General features: G+C 33.2%; 1 protein-coding gene across 2 annotated transcripts in view; it reads right to left on the bottom strand.

The window, feature by feature from the left end:
• Positions 1-20,535, bottom strand: part of LOC117332864 — a 58,874-nt gene that overhangs the window by 32,704 nt on the left and 5,635 nt on the right. For both annotated transcript variants that reach the window (XM_033891922.1, XM_033891921.1), the window contains 2 exons: positions 17,244-17,355; positions 4,985-5,078 (listed from right to left, as the gene is read on the bottom strand). In XM_033891922.1, the coding sequence (XP_033747813.1) occupies positions 4,985-5,078; positions 17,244-17,355 (206 nt within the window). The remainder of the gene's footprint in view (positions 1-4,984; positions 5,079-17,243; positions 17,356-20,535) is intronic.

Raw genomic sequence — 20,535 nt, 5'->3', positions numbered from 1 at the left:
AAGTGAATTTCTGTACTTGCCAAGGCTCACAAAAGTAAAAACTTGTCAGATTTGTTTTATAAATCTCATATGTAATGAAAACTCATTAAAGATTCTATAATATCTAATCTCCTATGAAATGAAAACTCAAAATTCTATTCGTATGTCTGAGAACCTGCATTTTTTTTAGACTGAAGCAATTGAAATTTTTACCTTGTATCATGTAAATTATTTGCTACATGTTAAATTTCTTTTGCATAGATTATGGTCCTATAGAAATTGCTTAAGGCCTTTGATAAATGTGCCAGCATTCTTAACTCTTTACGTACTCATTCAAATTTCGCGGTCGCTACCGTAAGTGAATGCTGGGTAGGTCCTTTGTGTATTGGAGCATATGGCTATCACATAAGACATCGATAAAACGATCTTTTACTGTTGTGTGATGCTTAATCAGGGTTCATACGGATTATGTCAAACCAAATTCAAGGCCATTTCAAGGCTTTTTCAATGTCTTAATTAAATATCCAAGGCCCATTTTACCTGTCATCTAAGTCATCTTGTGAGGAACAAGAGAACAAAAAAGCAACTTATAGCTTTCCACTTGATCAAAATACAAGTTGCCATGGTAATTATTAATGTTTGTAGGGGAAGCGTCAAAGACAAAGTTGAATCCAAATGATCAGTTACCAGGGTTTCATTTATCCTAATGAAACTTTAATATTCAAGACTTTCAAGGCTGTAAACCAATTTTCAAGGCTTTTCAAGGCCCCGAATGAAATTCAAGGCTTTTCAAGGCCCAAGGCGAAATTCAAGGCTTTCTCAAGGCCCGTGCTAACCCTGTTAATATTAAATGAAGTTTATCGTATGGAACGAGTACCTGAGTACAGAAACTCTTTCACCCAATTTTTCCTTTGAAATATGGCAAAATCACAAGGCAGAATCACGGGAAATGAAATGTTGATCGGCACATGTGTCACACGTGTGCAAGTAATCACGCAGCCAAAACATCATTTTTTTGTTGTGTAAATATATTTTACATATTTCTTACTTATTTTGATGATAAACGTTACTCAATTATATATATTCTATCGTTTTTAATAGCTTTATTGTGTTTAACACCTCCACAATCTTGCAGAAAAGGAAAGTAAATTTGAGGTCGCCATTTTGTAGCTATGTAAATAACCCGGCAGAATTCTTTGAAATAGACAATCTTAACGAATGAATATGCTTCTGTTACGTGAAATAATTCATCAATACAATATTTACATTGCTTATTATTTCTTAAAAACATCATTTCCGTGTCAATTCCTTCGTATGACTATGCTGAACCAGCAAGTAATATCAACATCTTTCGCGATGTTTTCCGACGATTTGAGTCATCACAAAGGGGTGGAAGGCATGTTAATTGTGACGTGTGTAGTCGTCATGAAGGATACAAGAGCACATTTTTGTGAGGTGTGTAGTTGTTGTGAGTACGAAAAGAGTTAAACCATGGTAGCATGAAAGATTATCTATCTGCTCTATAAAATTAATGTAATCTTTATTTTAGAAATAATGTTTATCATAATGTGTATGATTTAAAACAAGGTTTAGATATTTTTCTAAAACTGGTGACAAACATTCCGATTTATAGATGATATGAGTGTATCAAAATGCCACTTTCTGTTTTCTAGTTATATATATATATATATATTCCAGTCAGGACTTGGTATTGATGTACTCTAGAATGTATCAACTTAAGTGACTACATAAAAAACACCTTACAAAACTTTCATTCCCCTCTATCATTGATCAATCAGAGGAAACAATTGAAACACTCACCAAGGAAGAATGCACGGGTAAAAAAAAGGGGACGAGAAATAGTTTGGTATTAAATCTATCTCTGTTGATCACTTGCCTTTCATCCCACAACCTAAAGTAATACATACATGATGCACAACAGCCATATGTGATGTGAATTATTGGCATACTTTCAAAATTCTTTCCATATTTTATGTTGTCTTGACATTTGTGTTGTGGTTTTTATTTTTCTTTATTTCTTCCTTCCCGGCATGTCTAGTTCTGTGCATGTTAGATGCTAATGACAGGTCTAGATCATCTCATCCAAGTTAACACACACGTCAGAAGGTTTTAATTTTGCAGACTTTGCAGATCATGCCAGGTATTAACTGCTAGGATCAAAGTCCAGTCATAATGATTTCCCCAAATAAGGCAAAGAGAACAATATATATATTCACATTTTATGTCTTGATTACTTTTAATTGCAAATAAATGCTTTTGTTTATAATTTTCTTGCATTTTTTAATTAGAAAATGTCTGAAACTGAAATATTTTAAATGACCTCTCATAAAAAATTCTATTTTCAGTGATTGACCATTATTTTTTCCACAAACTTAAGCCTGACTTTCATATCCTGAAATACAGAAATTCATGTACAGCTTTTCTTCATACATGTACCTCATCATTGTATGAAGTTTTATCAAAGTGCATAGGAATTGAAGTTAATCAAGTGATATAGTGACCAAATTGGCCAGACATTACTGGAAATTCCAATATTACACTTTGATCATTTTCCTGTTTCTTTGATGGCTTAATCCAAATTATTTACATCAATTAGTAACTTGCAATATACTCCTTTATAGAGGACATTTGCCATTCATGAGAAAAATTCAAAATTTAATGCATCTAGTCACTGAGGAAACATGGATATGATGTCATTTTGGAATTTTTTGTTCGACATCATGCTTCATACTATTCATAATATGTCTTTCATGACATGATAATTGTCATACTAAGAAAAAGCATTGAGAATGCATGTGTAACCATATCATGTTTCATTTTATAAAATAAAAAGAATCTAACACACTTGCTAATTAAATAATGAATTTAAATGAAACTTGTCCCAGGTTGGTGTCACAATTAATAAACTCATAATAAATTCAATTTTACATGAACTCACATGCAAGATCCTGTTATAGGGCATGTATACATATACATAAACATAACTCTTTAAACCACATCATTTAAAATATAAGTTATCGAAATATTCAGTTCAACATCTATGTTAGATGTATACATAAATATGACATTTGAGTTTGTCATATATTGATATATGTTTTCTATTAATTCTCCCAATAGTTTTCAAAATAATAAAGCTGAATTTTTCATCAAGTATATTTACACAGGAAACTTTGATAGTGTGTAACTTATCCACAAGAAATATGCATGACGTGGCAATAGTGTTTAATACCAAGTCTTGTCGTGTCTAAGAAAGTACATAGAGTATTTAACACAGTACTCGCTGACGTCAGCAAAACTAAACATACTGTAGGTATCTACAGCTTGTTATCAACACTCAAATATCTGAAGCAGTTTTATTTAGAAAACTATTTCTCAGAAATCAAGTAAACAAGACATCATGATAACATAAATCAAATTCTATATATCTCTTAGATTATTTTTGTCAGTCTTTACCTGACCAGATTGTCAATGTTTACATAAAATCTACACAAGTTAACCATGCATTGAAAGCAGATCTACTAAACTGGTACACTTGTATATATATACCTACGAACCAGCCATTCAATATATATATACCTACGAACCAGCCATTCAATATTGACGAAGGTGGTAGAAACAAAGAGCTATAAACCAGTTGACCAGGTTTATTCAGCCATTGGAGACAAACACATAATGACACGGATTTCTGTCTTCATACATAATCCACATAAAACTTCCTCACGCCAGTTTAGGTAAATTTATGTACTTTGCATACAATTTTAACTCTGATAATTGAGCATATATCTTGATTTCAGGATACTTCTGGGAAAATTTGAAAGGTGGCTTGGGAGACATAAAAATGATGAGATACATGCTGTAAAACCTAGCATACTTCTTAGCTATTTAAGCCAGGTTATACGTATTCTTGGCTTGTACATACCACATATACTCAATTTTAAGTACACCTCCTACAAATGCACACACCCAAGATTAACCAGGTATAACATTTTTCCTGTTCCACATACCTGAAACTTAATCAGACATATTTCTACCCGAGCAAAAACATTCCCCCACATGAACTGCTGGCTCAGCAAAATATAGCGTTTAATTGTCAGTGAGCACCTTAATAAAAGGCACTTCACCTTAATATAAGACATGTTTCCTAGTACTCAGTTGATCGAAGCTCAAAATACTGCCAGTTCTATATCAAAGGATTTATATTAAAGTACATAACATTTGTTTATGAAAATTATAGAAATTTGGCAAAATTTGGAATACTGTTACCAGAAAGCTTGCCAGCTTTAGCCAGACACCCAAAAATTTCTTTCCATAAAACAGCCTACCACCTGATGAATTACCATTGAAATTCAACCCCCTCCTCCCCCAGACACCATACAAGCAAGAAAGAAAAAGATTTTCTTTTGCACATTGAAACAAACAAAGTTGTATCAACATGAGAACAATGTACTTGATAATTGAATAAGGAACCAGTTTGTCTAGAGTTGACATTCTAATTTTATAAAACAGTGGCCTTGTTTTTGACCTCAGAAGACTGATGAAACATAAATAAGACTTTTGAACAAGAGATGAGGAATTCCAAAAGATCCAATATCTGTTGAGCAATATGGTGTAAAACTTTTATTTATAGTGACAGTGACTATTTTTCACACACAAGTTTTGAAGTTTGGGGTCCACCTACCAAACCCTCTAGGACTCGTGCTGATTGTAACAATAATCTTCTGAAGTATTTGAAATCTATATATTATTCTACAAACACTTTTTAGGAAATTCAGCTTGTCCAGGTATGTTCACCAAGGATCAACAAAGGTGTATCATTGGAAGGTGTGGCTTTATATAAACAGACAAGTGTCTAGCAACAGGCCATACCAGCTGCAAAATATTTGTGTATTTTTTATACCACAGATTTTTAATACCTACCCCAAGTATCTACACAAAGGTAAAACGCCTGCCTCAGATTAAACTACAGGTATATACAGGGACTTACCGTCAATGATTCTCGCTTGCGGCCACTTGTGACGAATGTGAAACCTTGTGTCTCTATGGCAACACCTGTTCTCTGGACATGCTCCTCAACATACCTGTTACAATAAGAAATATATCAAATTGTGGTCATGAAAGTCATTGATTTTGCCTACTGAAACATAGGTATCATCTTGTTACTCTAAACTTGTGGTACCTGAAAACAAAATAGTGAATATTATGGAGCTAAATGCTATTCAAAATTTCACATTCCTGAGAATTAAGAAACTAGAAAATATCTGCAAGACATGAATACCCTGCCTGCTCCAAGTGCAAGAATGACCAATGACCACAGGATTGTGATCAGGTGTAGAATTTGACATTACATATGATACTATGTCGTAAATATGCACCAAATCAAATCTATATCACAGAGTTCTCAAGATGTGTCATTAATTCCAAATAGGACGAAATGAACAAACATTATTATGTAAATGTTCCTCTATTCCCCCTCCCTCCCACATAAAAGAGCATGGGTATATATAGAAATAAATCAACCAGTTATGAAAGTAAAATCTGTGACAAAAGCTTCCGTTACTGCATTCCAATGGTTTCAAACTATCATGAGGAAAAACTGTTGCAGTGGGACACTTTTGGAAAGGAGAAAAATGCCCTATCTAAAAGATGTATGTGTAGCTTTCAAGAACCTTTCACATTTGGAATCAACATATCCATACTTTTGTCATTTCATCTGAAGTCAGGTTAATTAACCAAAACACTTCTGCATTGATTCATATGCCATTGTGTTCTGAATTATCAAGCATTGCAATTAACACTTGAATAGAATTAGAATTATTTCATTTTCTATATAGGGTTGATTGACTTGAGCAATTTATAAGCTACAAGGGTCATATATATATGAGGACAGAAGGAGAGACCATGAGAAGGTAACAATTTAAGGCATGGCAATGAGGGCAGCAGGATCCATGTAAGTCCATTTAATAGAAATCTTCAATGTCCCCTAAATAGAAACCTTCAATGTCCCCTAAATAGAAGCCTTCAATGTCCCCTAAATAGAAACCTTCAATGTCCCCCTAAATAGAAGCCTTCAATGTCCCCTAAATAGAAGCCTTCAATGTCCCCTAAATAGAAGCCTTCAATGTCCCCTAAATAGAAACCTTCAATGTCCCCTAAATAGAAACCTTCAATGTCCCCTAAATAAAAGCCTTCAATGTCCCCTAAATAGAAGCCTTCAATGTCCCCTAAATAGAAGCCTTCAATGTCCCCCTAAATAGAAGCCTTCAATGTCCCCCTAAATAGAAGCCTTCAATGTCCCCCTAAATAGAAGCCTTCAATGTCCCCTAAATAGAAGCCTTCAATGTTCCCCTAAATAGAAACCTTCAATGTCCCCTAAATAGAAGTCTTCAATGTCCCCCTAAATAGAAGCCTTCAATGTCCCCTAAATAGAAGCCTTCAATGTTCCCCTAAATAGAAGCCTTCAATGTCCCCCTAAATAGAAACCTTCAATGTCCCCCTAAATAGAAACCTTCAATGTTCCCCTAAATAGAAGCCTTCAATGTCCCCCTAAATAGAAGCCTTCAATGTCCCCCTAAATAGAAGCCTTCAATGTCCCCCTAAATAGAAGCCTTCAATGTCCCCTAAATAGAAGCCTTCAATGTCCCCCTAAATAGAAGCCTTCAATGTCCCCTAAATAGAAGCCTTCAATGTCCCCCTAAATAGAAGCCTTCAATGTCCCCTAAATAGAAGCCTTCAATGTCCCCTAAATAGAAGCCTTCAATGTCCCCCTAAATAGGAGCCTTCAATGTCCCCTAAATAGAAGCCTTCAATGTCCCCCTAAATAGAAGCCTTCAATGTCCCCTAAATAGAAGCCTTCAATGTCCCCTAAATAGAAGCCTTCAATGTCCCCTAAATAGAAGCCTTCAATGTCCCCTAAATAGAAGTCTTCAATGTCCCCTATATAGAATTTATCAGAGAAACCAAAGAAACCTGCATGGGCCCCATAATCTAGTTGCCTCTTATGATACCAAGCAAAACATCACATATATTCTTTTCACAGCCTTACCTTAAGATTGGAATATAACATATAATTATATCATATAGCTTCGAAGCAAATACAATCATTTACGATTTGCATTTACAGAAATCACTTAAAACTATCTGAAAGAAGAACAGGTATGAATTTCAATTTTTTTTCCTCACTATTTTATGGATACTTTCATAAATCTGTGAGACAATGACACACTAATCTATAATATTGTGTCTGCCACACTTCAAATAAAAGGTTGTTTCCAGAGAATTTTTACAAAAACACAAACTGTATAACACATAATATATAACACCAAATGGCCTAAAACAAACTTAGCCAATTTTAACTTGGAGCCATCTTACAGAAGCAAGTGAAATGCAGAAATTATCAGCATGTTGGAATTGTTCTCCAGTACCATAATGCAGAGGTTAAATCTACAATTTGCATTGATCCGAAAAACAATATCAATGAAGTTGAGAAATCTCTTTTATGGTTCCTATAATGTTTATGCATTATATTTTTTTCATAAATCAATTCACCGAATTAATATCGGCTTAATATCGGCTTGTGACAAGTTCATCCTGTAAAACTTTCAACCAATGGCTGGTCATGATAGATACCTGTAGGCTGTGCTTCTTTGTACAGTATCCTATCCTAACAGAACCCCGATATGCAGTTTCTGATGGTCAAGAGCATAGATGACACAGATGTGTTTACTGGTCAAGAGCTCAGTTGACAATGATGCGTAGATTCTGGGAGTAGCTAGCCGGTCAAGAGCTTGTCTAACAATGATGTAAAGCTGGTGCAAGACAAACAGACAGACACTGGTGCTGCGTGGTACAATGTCACGTGCTAACCTGCAGTATAATGTAAATGTACAAGCTTATGCAGCAGTGTTAGGTGAAATCGTCTACCACGACTAGCCTACGAAAATTCCCGACAAATCAGTCTGCAGACATTTACTGATCAGCATACAATAAGCTTTCTGATGAAGTTGCATTTCTCCTCCCAACAGTGGGTATATACTGCACGACTGTTTCAGCCAACCATCTTTCCAAAGGAATCAATATTCTATGAGCATGAAGACATGTAATAACTTTATACATTGAAATCTAAGTCTTGATCGGCTCTTCCCTGTGCTTGCCTTATACTACCCATATATGCCCATCTATTTAGTATATATATACACATTACTGTGAACCTATACAATGTTCTTACGCTTTGGAGCCCAACCTTGCTGCATGCGGACTTGTGGTGCAGCATTTCACGAATTTTGGAACACATATAAGCTACTTGAAAGCAACCAGGCAAAATTGATATGCATATCACCAAATTATCAAATATTCTATAACTGATATTTTACAATTTTTAAATCAAGTCTTTTTTTGCAGAAAGGTACTTTTTTCAAGATGGGTCAACAATTTGAAGATCAAAATTTCTACCTCAAATTGAAGAGAAAGAGCATTTGATATTATCCCAATCAGGTCTATATAATGGTACAACTAAATTCTTTATTGCTACACATCTTCTGTATTCAAGCAGAAGAGTTTATCAAATAAACATATTGGTAGGTTGTTTACGGAGATTTGATTCATTGACACACACAAAAGGCGGCTATATTTCAGATGATTAAACATTCAATATTCAGTTCATGTAACTAAAAACATCTCAGTGGACAGAGTTTGATAGCAATTGTTATGTATACAAATGAGACTATGGTGCGAATATGAACTTCTGTTCATTGGTTCATGATCTAAAACTGTTAAGAGAACTTTAATGCTTACTCCTTTTTCTTGAGATTGGCATAAAATTAGTATTTAAACTTGGTTCTTCTTGCTTCTTGTTTTTTTGTGTGATGAGAAGTTAAAAAAAAAAAATATCGTGACATCACATTTGCAATGACATCATGATTACCCTTGGAGATTCAAGCTCACAACAGGCAGCCGAGACATACTATTCATCTCAGCCGAATAGGCTTCATCACTGTAGTGATTTGTCTGTATTGGCTATAAATATCTGCTTAAATTGGCGTTGCATCAGCTGACCCACGCTCACACTTAACATCAACTCTCAAAAGGCACGTCACCAGACAGTGGCATTTCCTAGACTACGTCAGCATTATTTAATCCTGATCATTAAAAACTGCTTGTTGATCACCAGGACTTATTCTGTTGATCAATACACCTTCTTGAATAAACTGTGAAGATTAGTTTTGTCCATTGTTAATATAATACTGATGTCATATTTGGTTTTCAACTTCATGGAAAGACCTGCTCAATAATGGACAGAGTGTTTGTCTCGAGTTCTACAGAAAGTCTCAAGACACAGTTTGACTTGAGTTCTACAGGAAGTCTCAACGCACAATCTCCAATAAGGTCCTTATATTGGTCTATTGGATTTACAAATTTGGAATTAAGAGCTTAAAGATCTAGAATCACTGCAAAACTCAATTGGGCAGCTTCTATTGTCAAAATCATACATTATTTATCCTCAAATAAGCCCATGGCCAATACAACTTCAACTCAACTTCAAAGGGTGGGTTTACAGGACGATGAAAAAGTTAAAACAGGGCAGTTCATAATTTTACTAAAAGGCAATATAATGGATATACCAAATTTATTTACAAGACATTTGGCTTATTGCAGGAAAAAACAGTAAAATATTGATAAACTCCACCTCTATCATGCATAATGGTAAACAAATCATCTGACATTCAGAAATATATTACATTTATTATTAAAGGCATTGATGAAGCTGTCAGATAATTTTACAGGTTCTCATTTCAACAAGTTACAAAATCTCTGTACAGTTCAAACATGTTTAGGGGTATGGTCTGTATTGATAGATGAAAAACTCATGGGTAAACCATTATTTGACCACAAGTGACCTCGAGCTCTATACCTTACAGATATAACCCCTTGTTTAAGGTGTATAGTTTGTATTGATTGAGGGGAAAGACTCCGGTAAACCATTGTATTGTTAAGCCTGGAACCATCTGCTTCGTCATTGATAATGTGACTGGTCAAGAAAAGTTTACTTGGCCTTGTACCAGCTCATTTGACCACAAGTGACCACTATATAATATAGCTAACAGGTATTATGGCTCATTGTTTGAAGTAAAGAAAATACATGTAATATACCAGTTCTTAGGTGTGAATTACATCTGAAACAGATTTGAAACCATGCACATAAATACATTGGCTACTTTTTAAATGTCTTTATAAGATCTGTTCTCAATGAAACAACAGCATGTCAATTGAGGTTTTCAATCCAACATTTGTAGGGCTTTGGATAATTTCATAGCTTTCCTGTTTTCTCTTTTACTGACTTTCCTCTTATAATCCTTTCACTTTTCATTTTGTTTTTGACAATAACTGCTGTACAGTCGACTTGCTCATACTTGAGAGTGACAAAAAATACAGTATTTTGATCAGTGTTCCTAGCCATCTTTCATCTATTGAATGACTTATCTTGGTCATAATCAGCATATCGTTTTTAACCTACAATGGGTTCAAATACCTACATGACAGAAAAAGATGCTCAATATTTTTTTATGCAATCAAATTAAAGCTTTTTCCATGGAGATCATTGCATTACCAAATGAAAACAAAAAAACATAATACCTCTGTCTTAACAGATACAGAATATTAACATTCTTAGGCCTATAAAGCCTCAAATGCAAAAATTCCTAAGTCTTTATTCATTATTATACGCCAATTATATCATCGAATTTCCTCTACAGAAGATAAATTTTAAACACACACCTAATCTCACAAAAGTTTTTTTTATTCTATACAGGTTAGCTTGCATGGCTTCACATACAACCATGAACAGCCAAGCATGTGTGCTGGCCCTAACACATAGCCTCATGAAGCAACATGTGTATTATAACCCAGGGAGAAATCGCTGATTCAGCAAAAAGTATATCCAATACGAAAATAAGCTTGCCAACTCAAGTCGAAGTAGTCTTCTGGCCTATAATCTCTTCTAGGTAACTGTTGCAATTGAAGTAGAGTTATATTATTTAATACCTTAAAATATACTTAATATATACCGGAGCATAAAATCATTATGCTTAAATTATACTTTTGTCGTAATTTATTTTGAAGGTTCATGGGAAGAATAAGTAATTTTAAACCATTGTAAAAAGTTTATTATATGTTAATCATAATATAAAGAGGAATCAGCTTTATTAAAAATAAATTGCATCTGAACTTACATGAAGGTAGATATAATCAACCCATATTTCATCATATATTCAAACTAGATGAATTGCACGATTACTATATATACCGGCGCCAGTACAGGTAATTAAAACATGAAATAAAATTTTAATAACTGTTCACATAACTTCAGTGGGTATAGAATACACCTTCTACAAATACTGATGCAGCTGTACTCGAGAATGATATATTTCATATGCTATAAAGATATGTGGCAACCATGAACTTAGCAGGATGCCTCAATCAATACTTATAGTTACTTCTTCAATTAATGTAACAAATTACTAAATACCATTAGCCTTTCTACATCATATTTTAGATTAAATACTTCTACAATGTAACAAATTACTGAGTACCATTTATTAGCCTTTCTACATCATATTTTAGATTAAATACTTCTACAATGTAACAAATTACTGAGTACCATTTATTAGCCTTTCTACATCATATTTTAGATTAAATACTTCTACAATGTAACAAATTAGCCTTTCTACATCTTATTTTAGATTATATACTTCTACAATGTAACAAATTAGTCTTTCTACATCTTATTTTAGATTAACTTCTATAATGTAACAAATTAGCCTTTCTACATCTTATTTTAGATTAAATACTTCTACAATGTAACAAATTAGCCTTTCTACATCTTATTTTAGATTAAATACTTTTACAATGTAACAAATTACTTAATTACTAAGTCCTTTGAACGTTTTGCTTCAGAACAAAGACTTCTACCATGTAACAAATTACCTTTAATAACAAGCATCGATTCCATCTCAGATTAAATACTCTTTCAACTGAACTTGTCCAAAAGATAAAATTGTCCTCTTACTTTATCCAACATAGAATTAACACAAAAATGACCTTCATAGCATGACCTTCATAGCAATGTAACTTGTAATTATCAACAATAAGAAGAATGATCATAAAAAGGTAACTTATAATTACAATGAAATATGCTGCAATTTCAAATTGAATGTGAAAAATAAAACATTTTGCCATTAGATATGCATCCGACATAAACATAATATATCACCGACATAAACATATTACATCACCGATACTTGTGTAAAATGTCATTGATTTATGTATACAACACGCATCATTACTTTGTGAACATGCTGGCTATCAGGATGTTTTTGACTAAATGGATAAAATTCTGATAAAGTGGTCTGCATTGGATGCTGAATGGAAGATGAGCTTAGCCAATACAATTGGCTGTGTAACTTATTCATGATGCACTATAAAATGCCTCTAGTGAAGACAGCTTAATGATGCATCTATCAAACAGTATTATCAAATGAGTGCATTCTAACCTTACCAATACCCACAGCTAATTTTCTCCATGTCAGCAGATTTCAATAAATAGAAAAAATGATCATGTGGCATCAAAATAATATAAAACAATTGTTTCCTTCTAGTATATCTCAATTTTTATAGTTGTACCATTTATCAGGAATGTAATCAAAAATCATACTTTTTGTTACATCAGCAAAATCCTTTTGGTAAAGCTACACAACTGAGGAAAGTCTGAACCGACAATAATTCCTCGACCCTTGCAAGTTTCATCCGAGGTGAATCAATGAATTTGTAGACATGTAGTCTACCCCATAAAAATCAATAGTCACAACCAAAAACCATGCTAGATGTTTTTTGCTTAATCCGCATTTTTCACAGATGTATTGTCTCATCTATTCCAAATAATTCTGGAAACTTGCATACCATTTTCATCCTCGTAAAGGTAATAAGTTGTGAGGAATAGGTTTTTTAATTTACTAGAATTCATTTTAACCTCTAAATAGCCCATAGGTTATATGCCTATCAACTTAATTTAACCATTTTAAGGGTTTCAATGCAAAATTATTGAGGTGTCCCAGCAAATTACAAAGAGCTACAGCTGCCATCTGTTTATTAAATAAACTAAGATTTACTGATGTTGGACTTTATATAACTATGTATACACAGGCGCTGTTAAGTATATTCGAAGCAGTGTGCATGTAATTGATAAAAATGTTACTTTATCATGGGATAATATATGACAGGAACAAATTAATTAGTAACAGTAAATAAACTTGAATTTAATTTCATTCTGCAAAATGACTCGCGCAATATCAAATCCTTGCATAAAATCCAACAAAAACTAACAATTGTTTGTTGAAACCACTCAATTTTTGATCTGATTGTCAATAATTATTTCTTTGCTTTAAGCAAATAAAATTTTGCTTGGTAATACAATGGAGCAGAAATTATAATTTGTAGACAGTTTTATTTATAAATTTTTGGCGTGTACAACCTTGAGGGTGTATTTTGATTCGAAAAATTTTAATAAAAGTTATTCGACGATTTCATATCAAGCAGTAGTCGTAAAAAGAAAGATAATACATAATATGATATATTATTATATGTGTATTTTATCAGGTACATCAAAAATATTTTGAAGTTGAAAATATTTTTTACAGTATTTTCTATACTTAACTAAGCATGCATACACAGCAAAATTATCAAAAGTTATCTTCAATATTTTCCAGTACTGTACTTTGTTAAATTTCACAGGTCTAATATTTTGCCTGTCGGACCAAGGTTATAGGTATTAAATTTCACCCAACTATGCCTTCTTTACATTTTGCAACAATTTTTATATAAACCTTTCAATAATATAGATGAAAATATCTGCTAGGAATTTATTTTCATGTTATATTTATTAACAATGATTATAGCAAAAATAAATCCCGAACGAATATCACCAAGTATACAGTATGTTAACCCCTATATATATATATCACTAACAGCAACAAGTTTCATTCAAGGTAAAGCAAATACACATTCTAACACACATGAACAGTCTATAGAATACGGCCCCACCTACATCCCAGAACGTCACCAGGTACTCCATTAGTTATGCTGTGGTGACGTGGTATAAGCACACTATTCATAGTCTGGGTGATAAAGCAAGATACATACAGATAGGTAAGACAACAATGAAAGGAATTTCATTCAAGCTGCCTCGTTATATCAGTCTATATATTGACATTTTTGTCTTCTCTTTGCACGAAGCATTACAGCCTTTATGTATTGTTTATCGTTTATATGAAATGATTGTCAATATTTTTTGCAGGTATATATTCAATTGTCACTTTTTAAAATCAAAAGTTTTACCTGAATAATAGTTCACCGACACAAGGTGTATACAAGTCTTTGTAAAAGATTTAATTTTCCCCAAATTTGGCATTTATAATCAAGTACTAGTTCTCTTGACAATTTGTTTTTACTATTCAACAATTGGAAACTGAACTCCTATTAGCCTGAATAAGGCGTGCAACATTAGCCTCTACTGTTGAATAAGATCGAAGCAATTAATATTGGAACTGAACTATGTCCAGGTTTTTGTATTTCAATGAAAATGAATGGACATAAGGCCTTTCAGCAGCTCTTAACAGATATAGTCGGTCAATCATCCATTCCCTACACTGTGTGGTGAAAATAGAAACTTTCTTTGCCGAAGGTGTCTTTTAATTTTTGAAACCTCAATTTATTGATATTACCTCCCTCCTCCCAAAACACAGCACTTATTTAACAAATCAACATAACAGAGCTTTTAATTCAAAACATTCATATATGAAACCCTTCTTGATGGTTTAAGGTTTTAAATTGTATTTTTTTTCTTTTACAATAGCATCGATTACATTGTATTTCTTAAAATATGATTTTGATAATGTTCCACTATCTAATAAAACAGGAGTATGATTTTCTTTATATATATTTTTTCAATCTTTAATCAATATTCCTTTGAAAATACTAACATGGGACCAGACATCAACATAACATCAGTATAACTGTTGCTGTAGCCGTGAAGTCGATGACTTTAATTCCCTATGTGTATATGGTTCCATCACCTTGTAGGGAAGTGGCTGTGTACGACATTGAGAAGGAATTAAATCACACAACTAGCAAAGGGACAAAATCAGGTTGATAGTTCAAGGACTTCCTTATTATAATGCTTTCTGTAATCAAGTGGTGCTCTGTTGTGTTATCATTCAAATCAAAGGATGAAAGATTGCAAAGATATAATTTGACACAAAATGATTTATATTCTTAGTATGAATATAGAATACAAAGTGACTTTATCGTGTTTTTCTTCGAAAGAAAGGTTATCTGGATACATAATGAATAATTTGAAACTATGCGCCATGCGTCCCAACATCTCTATTTGAAAAATGATGGTTGTAAGCAGGATTTTGTCAATCTGTTAATCTATTTTTTTCATATATTACATGTATTTTCTATGTTCATGCTCATCTAAATCTACAAAGGTATAATGAATGTAATTCTTCAAGAAAAACACTAAATGCATTATTTGGTTAAATACAGTGAAGAGAAAATTCAATTATTAACAATAATTTAACTTCAAATCCAAAGTTGCTTTACATGCATGCTGACAGTAATCGGGAATGCCACTGTAGAAGCCATATATATTAGATTTTTTGGGGTATTTTGTTTAAGACTCATGATGCCTGTAACTTGTCTTATTTGTGCTATATCCCCATGGTGACAATGTCTACTCAGCTCAACATCGTGTGCCAAAATTGCAGAGTTAGCAAATCACTCTATAACACTATAAGGTATAGACACAAGCGCCGCATTCTGTACACAATGTATGGAGCGCTCTGCTGTTATTTGCAGACAAAATTATTGATTTTGGAGATACAGAACCCTCAACTTACATTTAACCAGACTTCCATAAAAACAGAGGGTTGGAATCAAATAAATGACAAAATAATAGAAAATATAGCATCGTTAATGGAACTTTTTTTTTGTCTCTCTTTTTTTTTTTTTCCCCAGAAAACATGAAATTTTCCTAACAGTTTTGGATATTATTAGATGTTAATTACATTTATGGACTTAAACTGAGTGTCTGGTTTCCTTTACCTACACCAAAATCTTAGAGCTACGTTTTTGGTTTGAAACATTTTCTGAGAATGAACATATCCTCGATGTCTACAATTTATGTGCATATATTATACCATTTTGAAACTTCACCATGAAATAAATGACAAGAAATTTAATTTGTACTGTTGTATGTGGTATATGTACTATGATCATGCCAATGACTGTTGAATTGTTTTTCTCGTTTAAAGAAGCTATATGTCATGCAAAAACAGCATGCATCCATTAACAGATATATGTTACACAGGGATTTTGCTATGTGTCTGTAGGGTTCATTTCCAATTAAAAAAAATGGCCCCATGGGGACTTTTCTAGGTGTCTTACTATACACGGTCATTTTCCAATAAAAGATTGGCCCCATTTTTTCCAAATTGCAACCTAAATTTTGGCAATCAGCAATTACTAATAATTTGTGTAAAAGAATTTTAAGTCCTGTTTTAAAGTTTTCCTGGTGTGTAGAATTAATGGTTACCAAATTAGGTTCCCTTGCTCTATAGAAAGGTGTCAATTTATTGATGAAATATATTAAAACATCAAATAATCATTTTATTACATTTTCATATTTTCTGAATTGATTGAAAACCATTCAACACTAATGTTATTTTCCCAAATTCCTTTAAAATCTCAACAATTTTTTCAATTTTATGACAGGGGTCTCATTTCCAAAATCCTGGTAAAATCCCTGGTGTACGTAGTCAATATACTTGCTAACTTTCAGAAATTGCCATGGGGAAGATTTAGCATGTTCACAAATTTTCAGAAATAATTACATTAAGTAGATGTCTTAATGACAAAATATTACCTTAAAACCATATACCGTATTTTCAGCACTAATCTTGCTGTTGGATATATCAGAACAATTTGGAAGTTTTACTTATAATCCATGTCTAATTTTGGGGGTCAAAGTTATAGGGAGCCTCCCTTTCATTACCTATAAGAGAGACAACTAGAAAGTACGAAATATTGAAAATCTTGCATAAATAAAGAAGCACAATTTTCATGCAGTTTAGTAGACTATATATATATTAAGGAAAACACACAAAAAAGAAACTTAGAGAAATGCCACTTACCAATTAATGAAGGAACTTTTGCCTGCGGAGTGGTTCCCTATCATCAGCACAGTGATCTTCTTCCTCGGGGCCAGCAGACTGATGCCAAGACTCTCTGCGATCTTCACCAGGCCTAAAACAAGCAGACACATCAAGTCTACTGGAACTTTTCTGTTTAGGTCAGAGACCATAGCAGTTTTTTTTTTCACAAAACATATATTTTTTTTGTCCAAGACATGCATTAGTGCTAATAATAAACACACTTATTGGGTGTTCAGTTTTCCTAGTGGATAACACAATCACTTTTAAAACAAGAGATCCATGAGGGGATCTTGGCACTCAACCAACGAATGACCTTTCATTTCTTTCTCTTCTTCCTCATAATCATTTGAAAAAAAAACTTTACATATAAATTAAATCTGGAAGGATTTATAAGAACTCTTTGATTGCGAGATAGAATTAACAAACTTTAATCAATACAAGAGGAATCTTGTTGAAAACCCAAGAAATATCCCTGAAGAACCGATAGAATGAGAAATATTGATAGAGATAACGAACCTTAACTTAGGAACAAAACTCAAAATGGTGCCTGTTCGCTCTCTTAATTCTTCAGTCTCAAAATAAAACATACACAACATACAATTGGGTCCAAGGGGAACTTACATGTGAAATTTCAGAAAAGATCCATGAAGAACTCTGAGAAATAAAGATAACAAACTTCAATTGTCAAAATTCAAAATGGTTGTATGTCAGCCATCTTGTTTTCCAAGCAGTCTCAAAATGGAACATGCACAACTAGCTATAGAGACCAAGGGAAACCTACAAATAGCTATAGAGACCAAGGGAAACCTACAACTAGCTATAGAGACCAAGGGAAACCTACAAATAGCTATAGAGACCATGGGAAACCTACAACTAGCTATAGAGACCAAGGGAAACCTACAACTAGCTATATAGAGACCATGGGAAACCTACAACTAGCTATAGAGACCAAGGGAAACCTACAACTAGCTATAGAGACCAAGGGAAACCTACAACTAGCTATAGAGACCAAGGGAAACCTACAGATAAAATCTGAAAAGGCTCCATAAAAAATATTTTGAGATATTGTGATAACAATCTTCAACTGTTAAAATCAAAATGGCCACCTGTAGTCATCTTGTTTTCAGGTCAGTCTCAAAATGAAACAATCAGTACAATTAAGGATCATGAAAAACTTTTGGACAAATAGTGTTGATAAATTTAAAATGGCCACCTGCCTGCCATCTTGTTTTCAGATCCATCACAAAATGAATCATACACATCTAGCTCTAGAGACCCAAGGGAAACCTTCAGATGAAATATGAGAAAGATCCATAAAGAACATTCTGAGAGACAGCATTTACAAACCTTAGCTGTCAAAATCTAAAATTGTCACTTGCTGGCCATCTAATTTTCATATCAGAGTATCAAAAAAAGGGAACATGTACATTGAGGGACAAAGGGAGCCTACATGTGAAATTTTTAAAAGGTTCATGAAGAACTTTCTGGGGAAATAGCAACAACCTCAATTGTCCCAATTCAAAATGGCTGCCTGTCGGCCATCTTATTTTCAGATCAGTCTGATAGTGGAAGATTCAAGTGAAATTCGAAAGTTTCAAAAGGAACATGCAGAGAAATACTGAGAACAAACTTCAACTGTCAAAATTCAATCAGAGGGTTCTCATTGGTCCTATGAAAGACCGATCTTAATCATTAGTTGATAGTTCTCGCTCACTTCATTTCATAACTGTTGTTAAATAATGTGTATATTAACCACAAAACAAAATTGTTCTGCTGCTTTGCATAATACATGTCTATAGACAACAATCAGTAAAATTCTCATAATTACAAAACAAATCTTAATTCTGTAATTTTATTGGTAAAACATTATATCACACATTAGTATTTTAAAGCAGAAAACTTAAAGGATTTCATGATCTAACTGATGACAAATTAGCTAAAGATGAAACCAACCAACATTATGAAAAGGCTGGTCTTGCCCTGGGGAAGGTTACACAGAAATGACAGTAGCGGAGGTGACGTCAGCTGTGTTATCGAGTAGGGAACACAATAATACCTTGCCTGTATTACATATCTCTCTTGATCTTTCACAAATGTTTTCTTCTTCTTCTGATTCATGCAACAATGAATCAATTTCGATCAACAGGTGATGGTTCATCCACATTGCTTCTTTGATGAAGGAATATCAAACATTTCAGCTGGACATTGACCGTTTTTAATGCCAGTTCTCAATTTGAATCCTATAAATTAGTACTCTCAAATCATTGACCGACTAATACAGTATACCCAAGGTTCTTTTAATAAGTTTAACAATATTTCCGTAAAATACAATGTCAACATTATTTAAGTATAATTCATGACCGTGTGTTTTCTTTTCCAAAACAGAGGATGACTGATTGCAATGCAAATTAATTATTTAAAAGTATTATCACAGGACAAACAGACCTCAAAATCTAACTAATTACGATTATAATTTCTACTAGTCTTCACAGGGGGTTGGTTGGGGATCATAATAAATTCATAAAATATTTCAGGATTTGTTGTGGAATGTGCGTCTCCCAAATTATTTCACAACAATTACTTTATTTTTAATTTATGTTTAATTGAATGTGGTAAGCATATATACTTTCATTACTCTTGGATTTCCAAGAAATTTATTACTAATATTAGACAAAGAATACCTGATTTATTTTTAATTCCAAAATTTCAGGTTTGACATTTGATTATGAAGTCGGACATTCTTTTCAGAAAAAATCTGTAATCTTGTCCAAAATTAAAACAGGCAATCTAGCTAGTTAATGACGTTAACTGAATTAGTTACCTTATTTTATGTATTCCGGGCCATTCATGAAAACTGACTGCATAATTAGCGAGTCATTCTTTTATTTCACTGCTCAGTAACTAAATTTGATGTAAGTAACTTTAACTCGGGGATACAAGGGCAATCAATTTGAGGTCAGTTTTATGATTTTGGCATTTAAATGTTGCTGGACTTCCTGGCTACAGCTTTTCGATTTTTGCAAGTTACACAGCAATGTCATTGAGATTCACTGCAGTGATTCACTTTATATCATTTTTGTCTGTGTAGTTACAATAACTTTTATGTGAAACATTAAAATGTTGTGGTCATTACTTGATGTTTGCTTTGGAATTTAAAGCGAATGCTCTTTGGCATTTTGAAATCTTCATGTCAACAATCTGATAATGCATGGCAAGTGATTCAATGTAGGCTTTGGAATTGCGGCACTAGATAGTGTCAGTTTTGTCTTCT

The sequence above is a fragment of the Pecten maximus genome, chromosome 8 (genome assembly GCF_902652985.1).
Source record: "Pecten maximus chromosome 8, xPecMax1.1, whole genome shotgun sequence".
NCBI classification, from domain to species: domain Eukaryota; kingdom Metazoa; phylum Mollusca; class Bivalvia; order Pectinida; family Pectinidae; genus Pecten; species Pecten maximus.
This window is presented reverse-complemented; position numbering and strand designations above follow the sequence as displayed.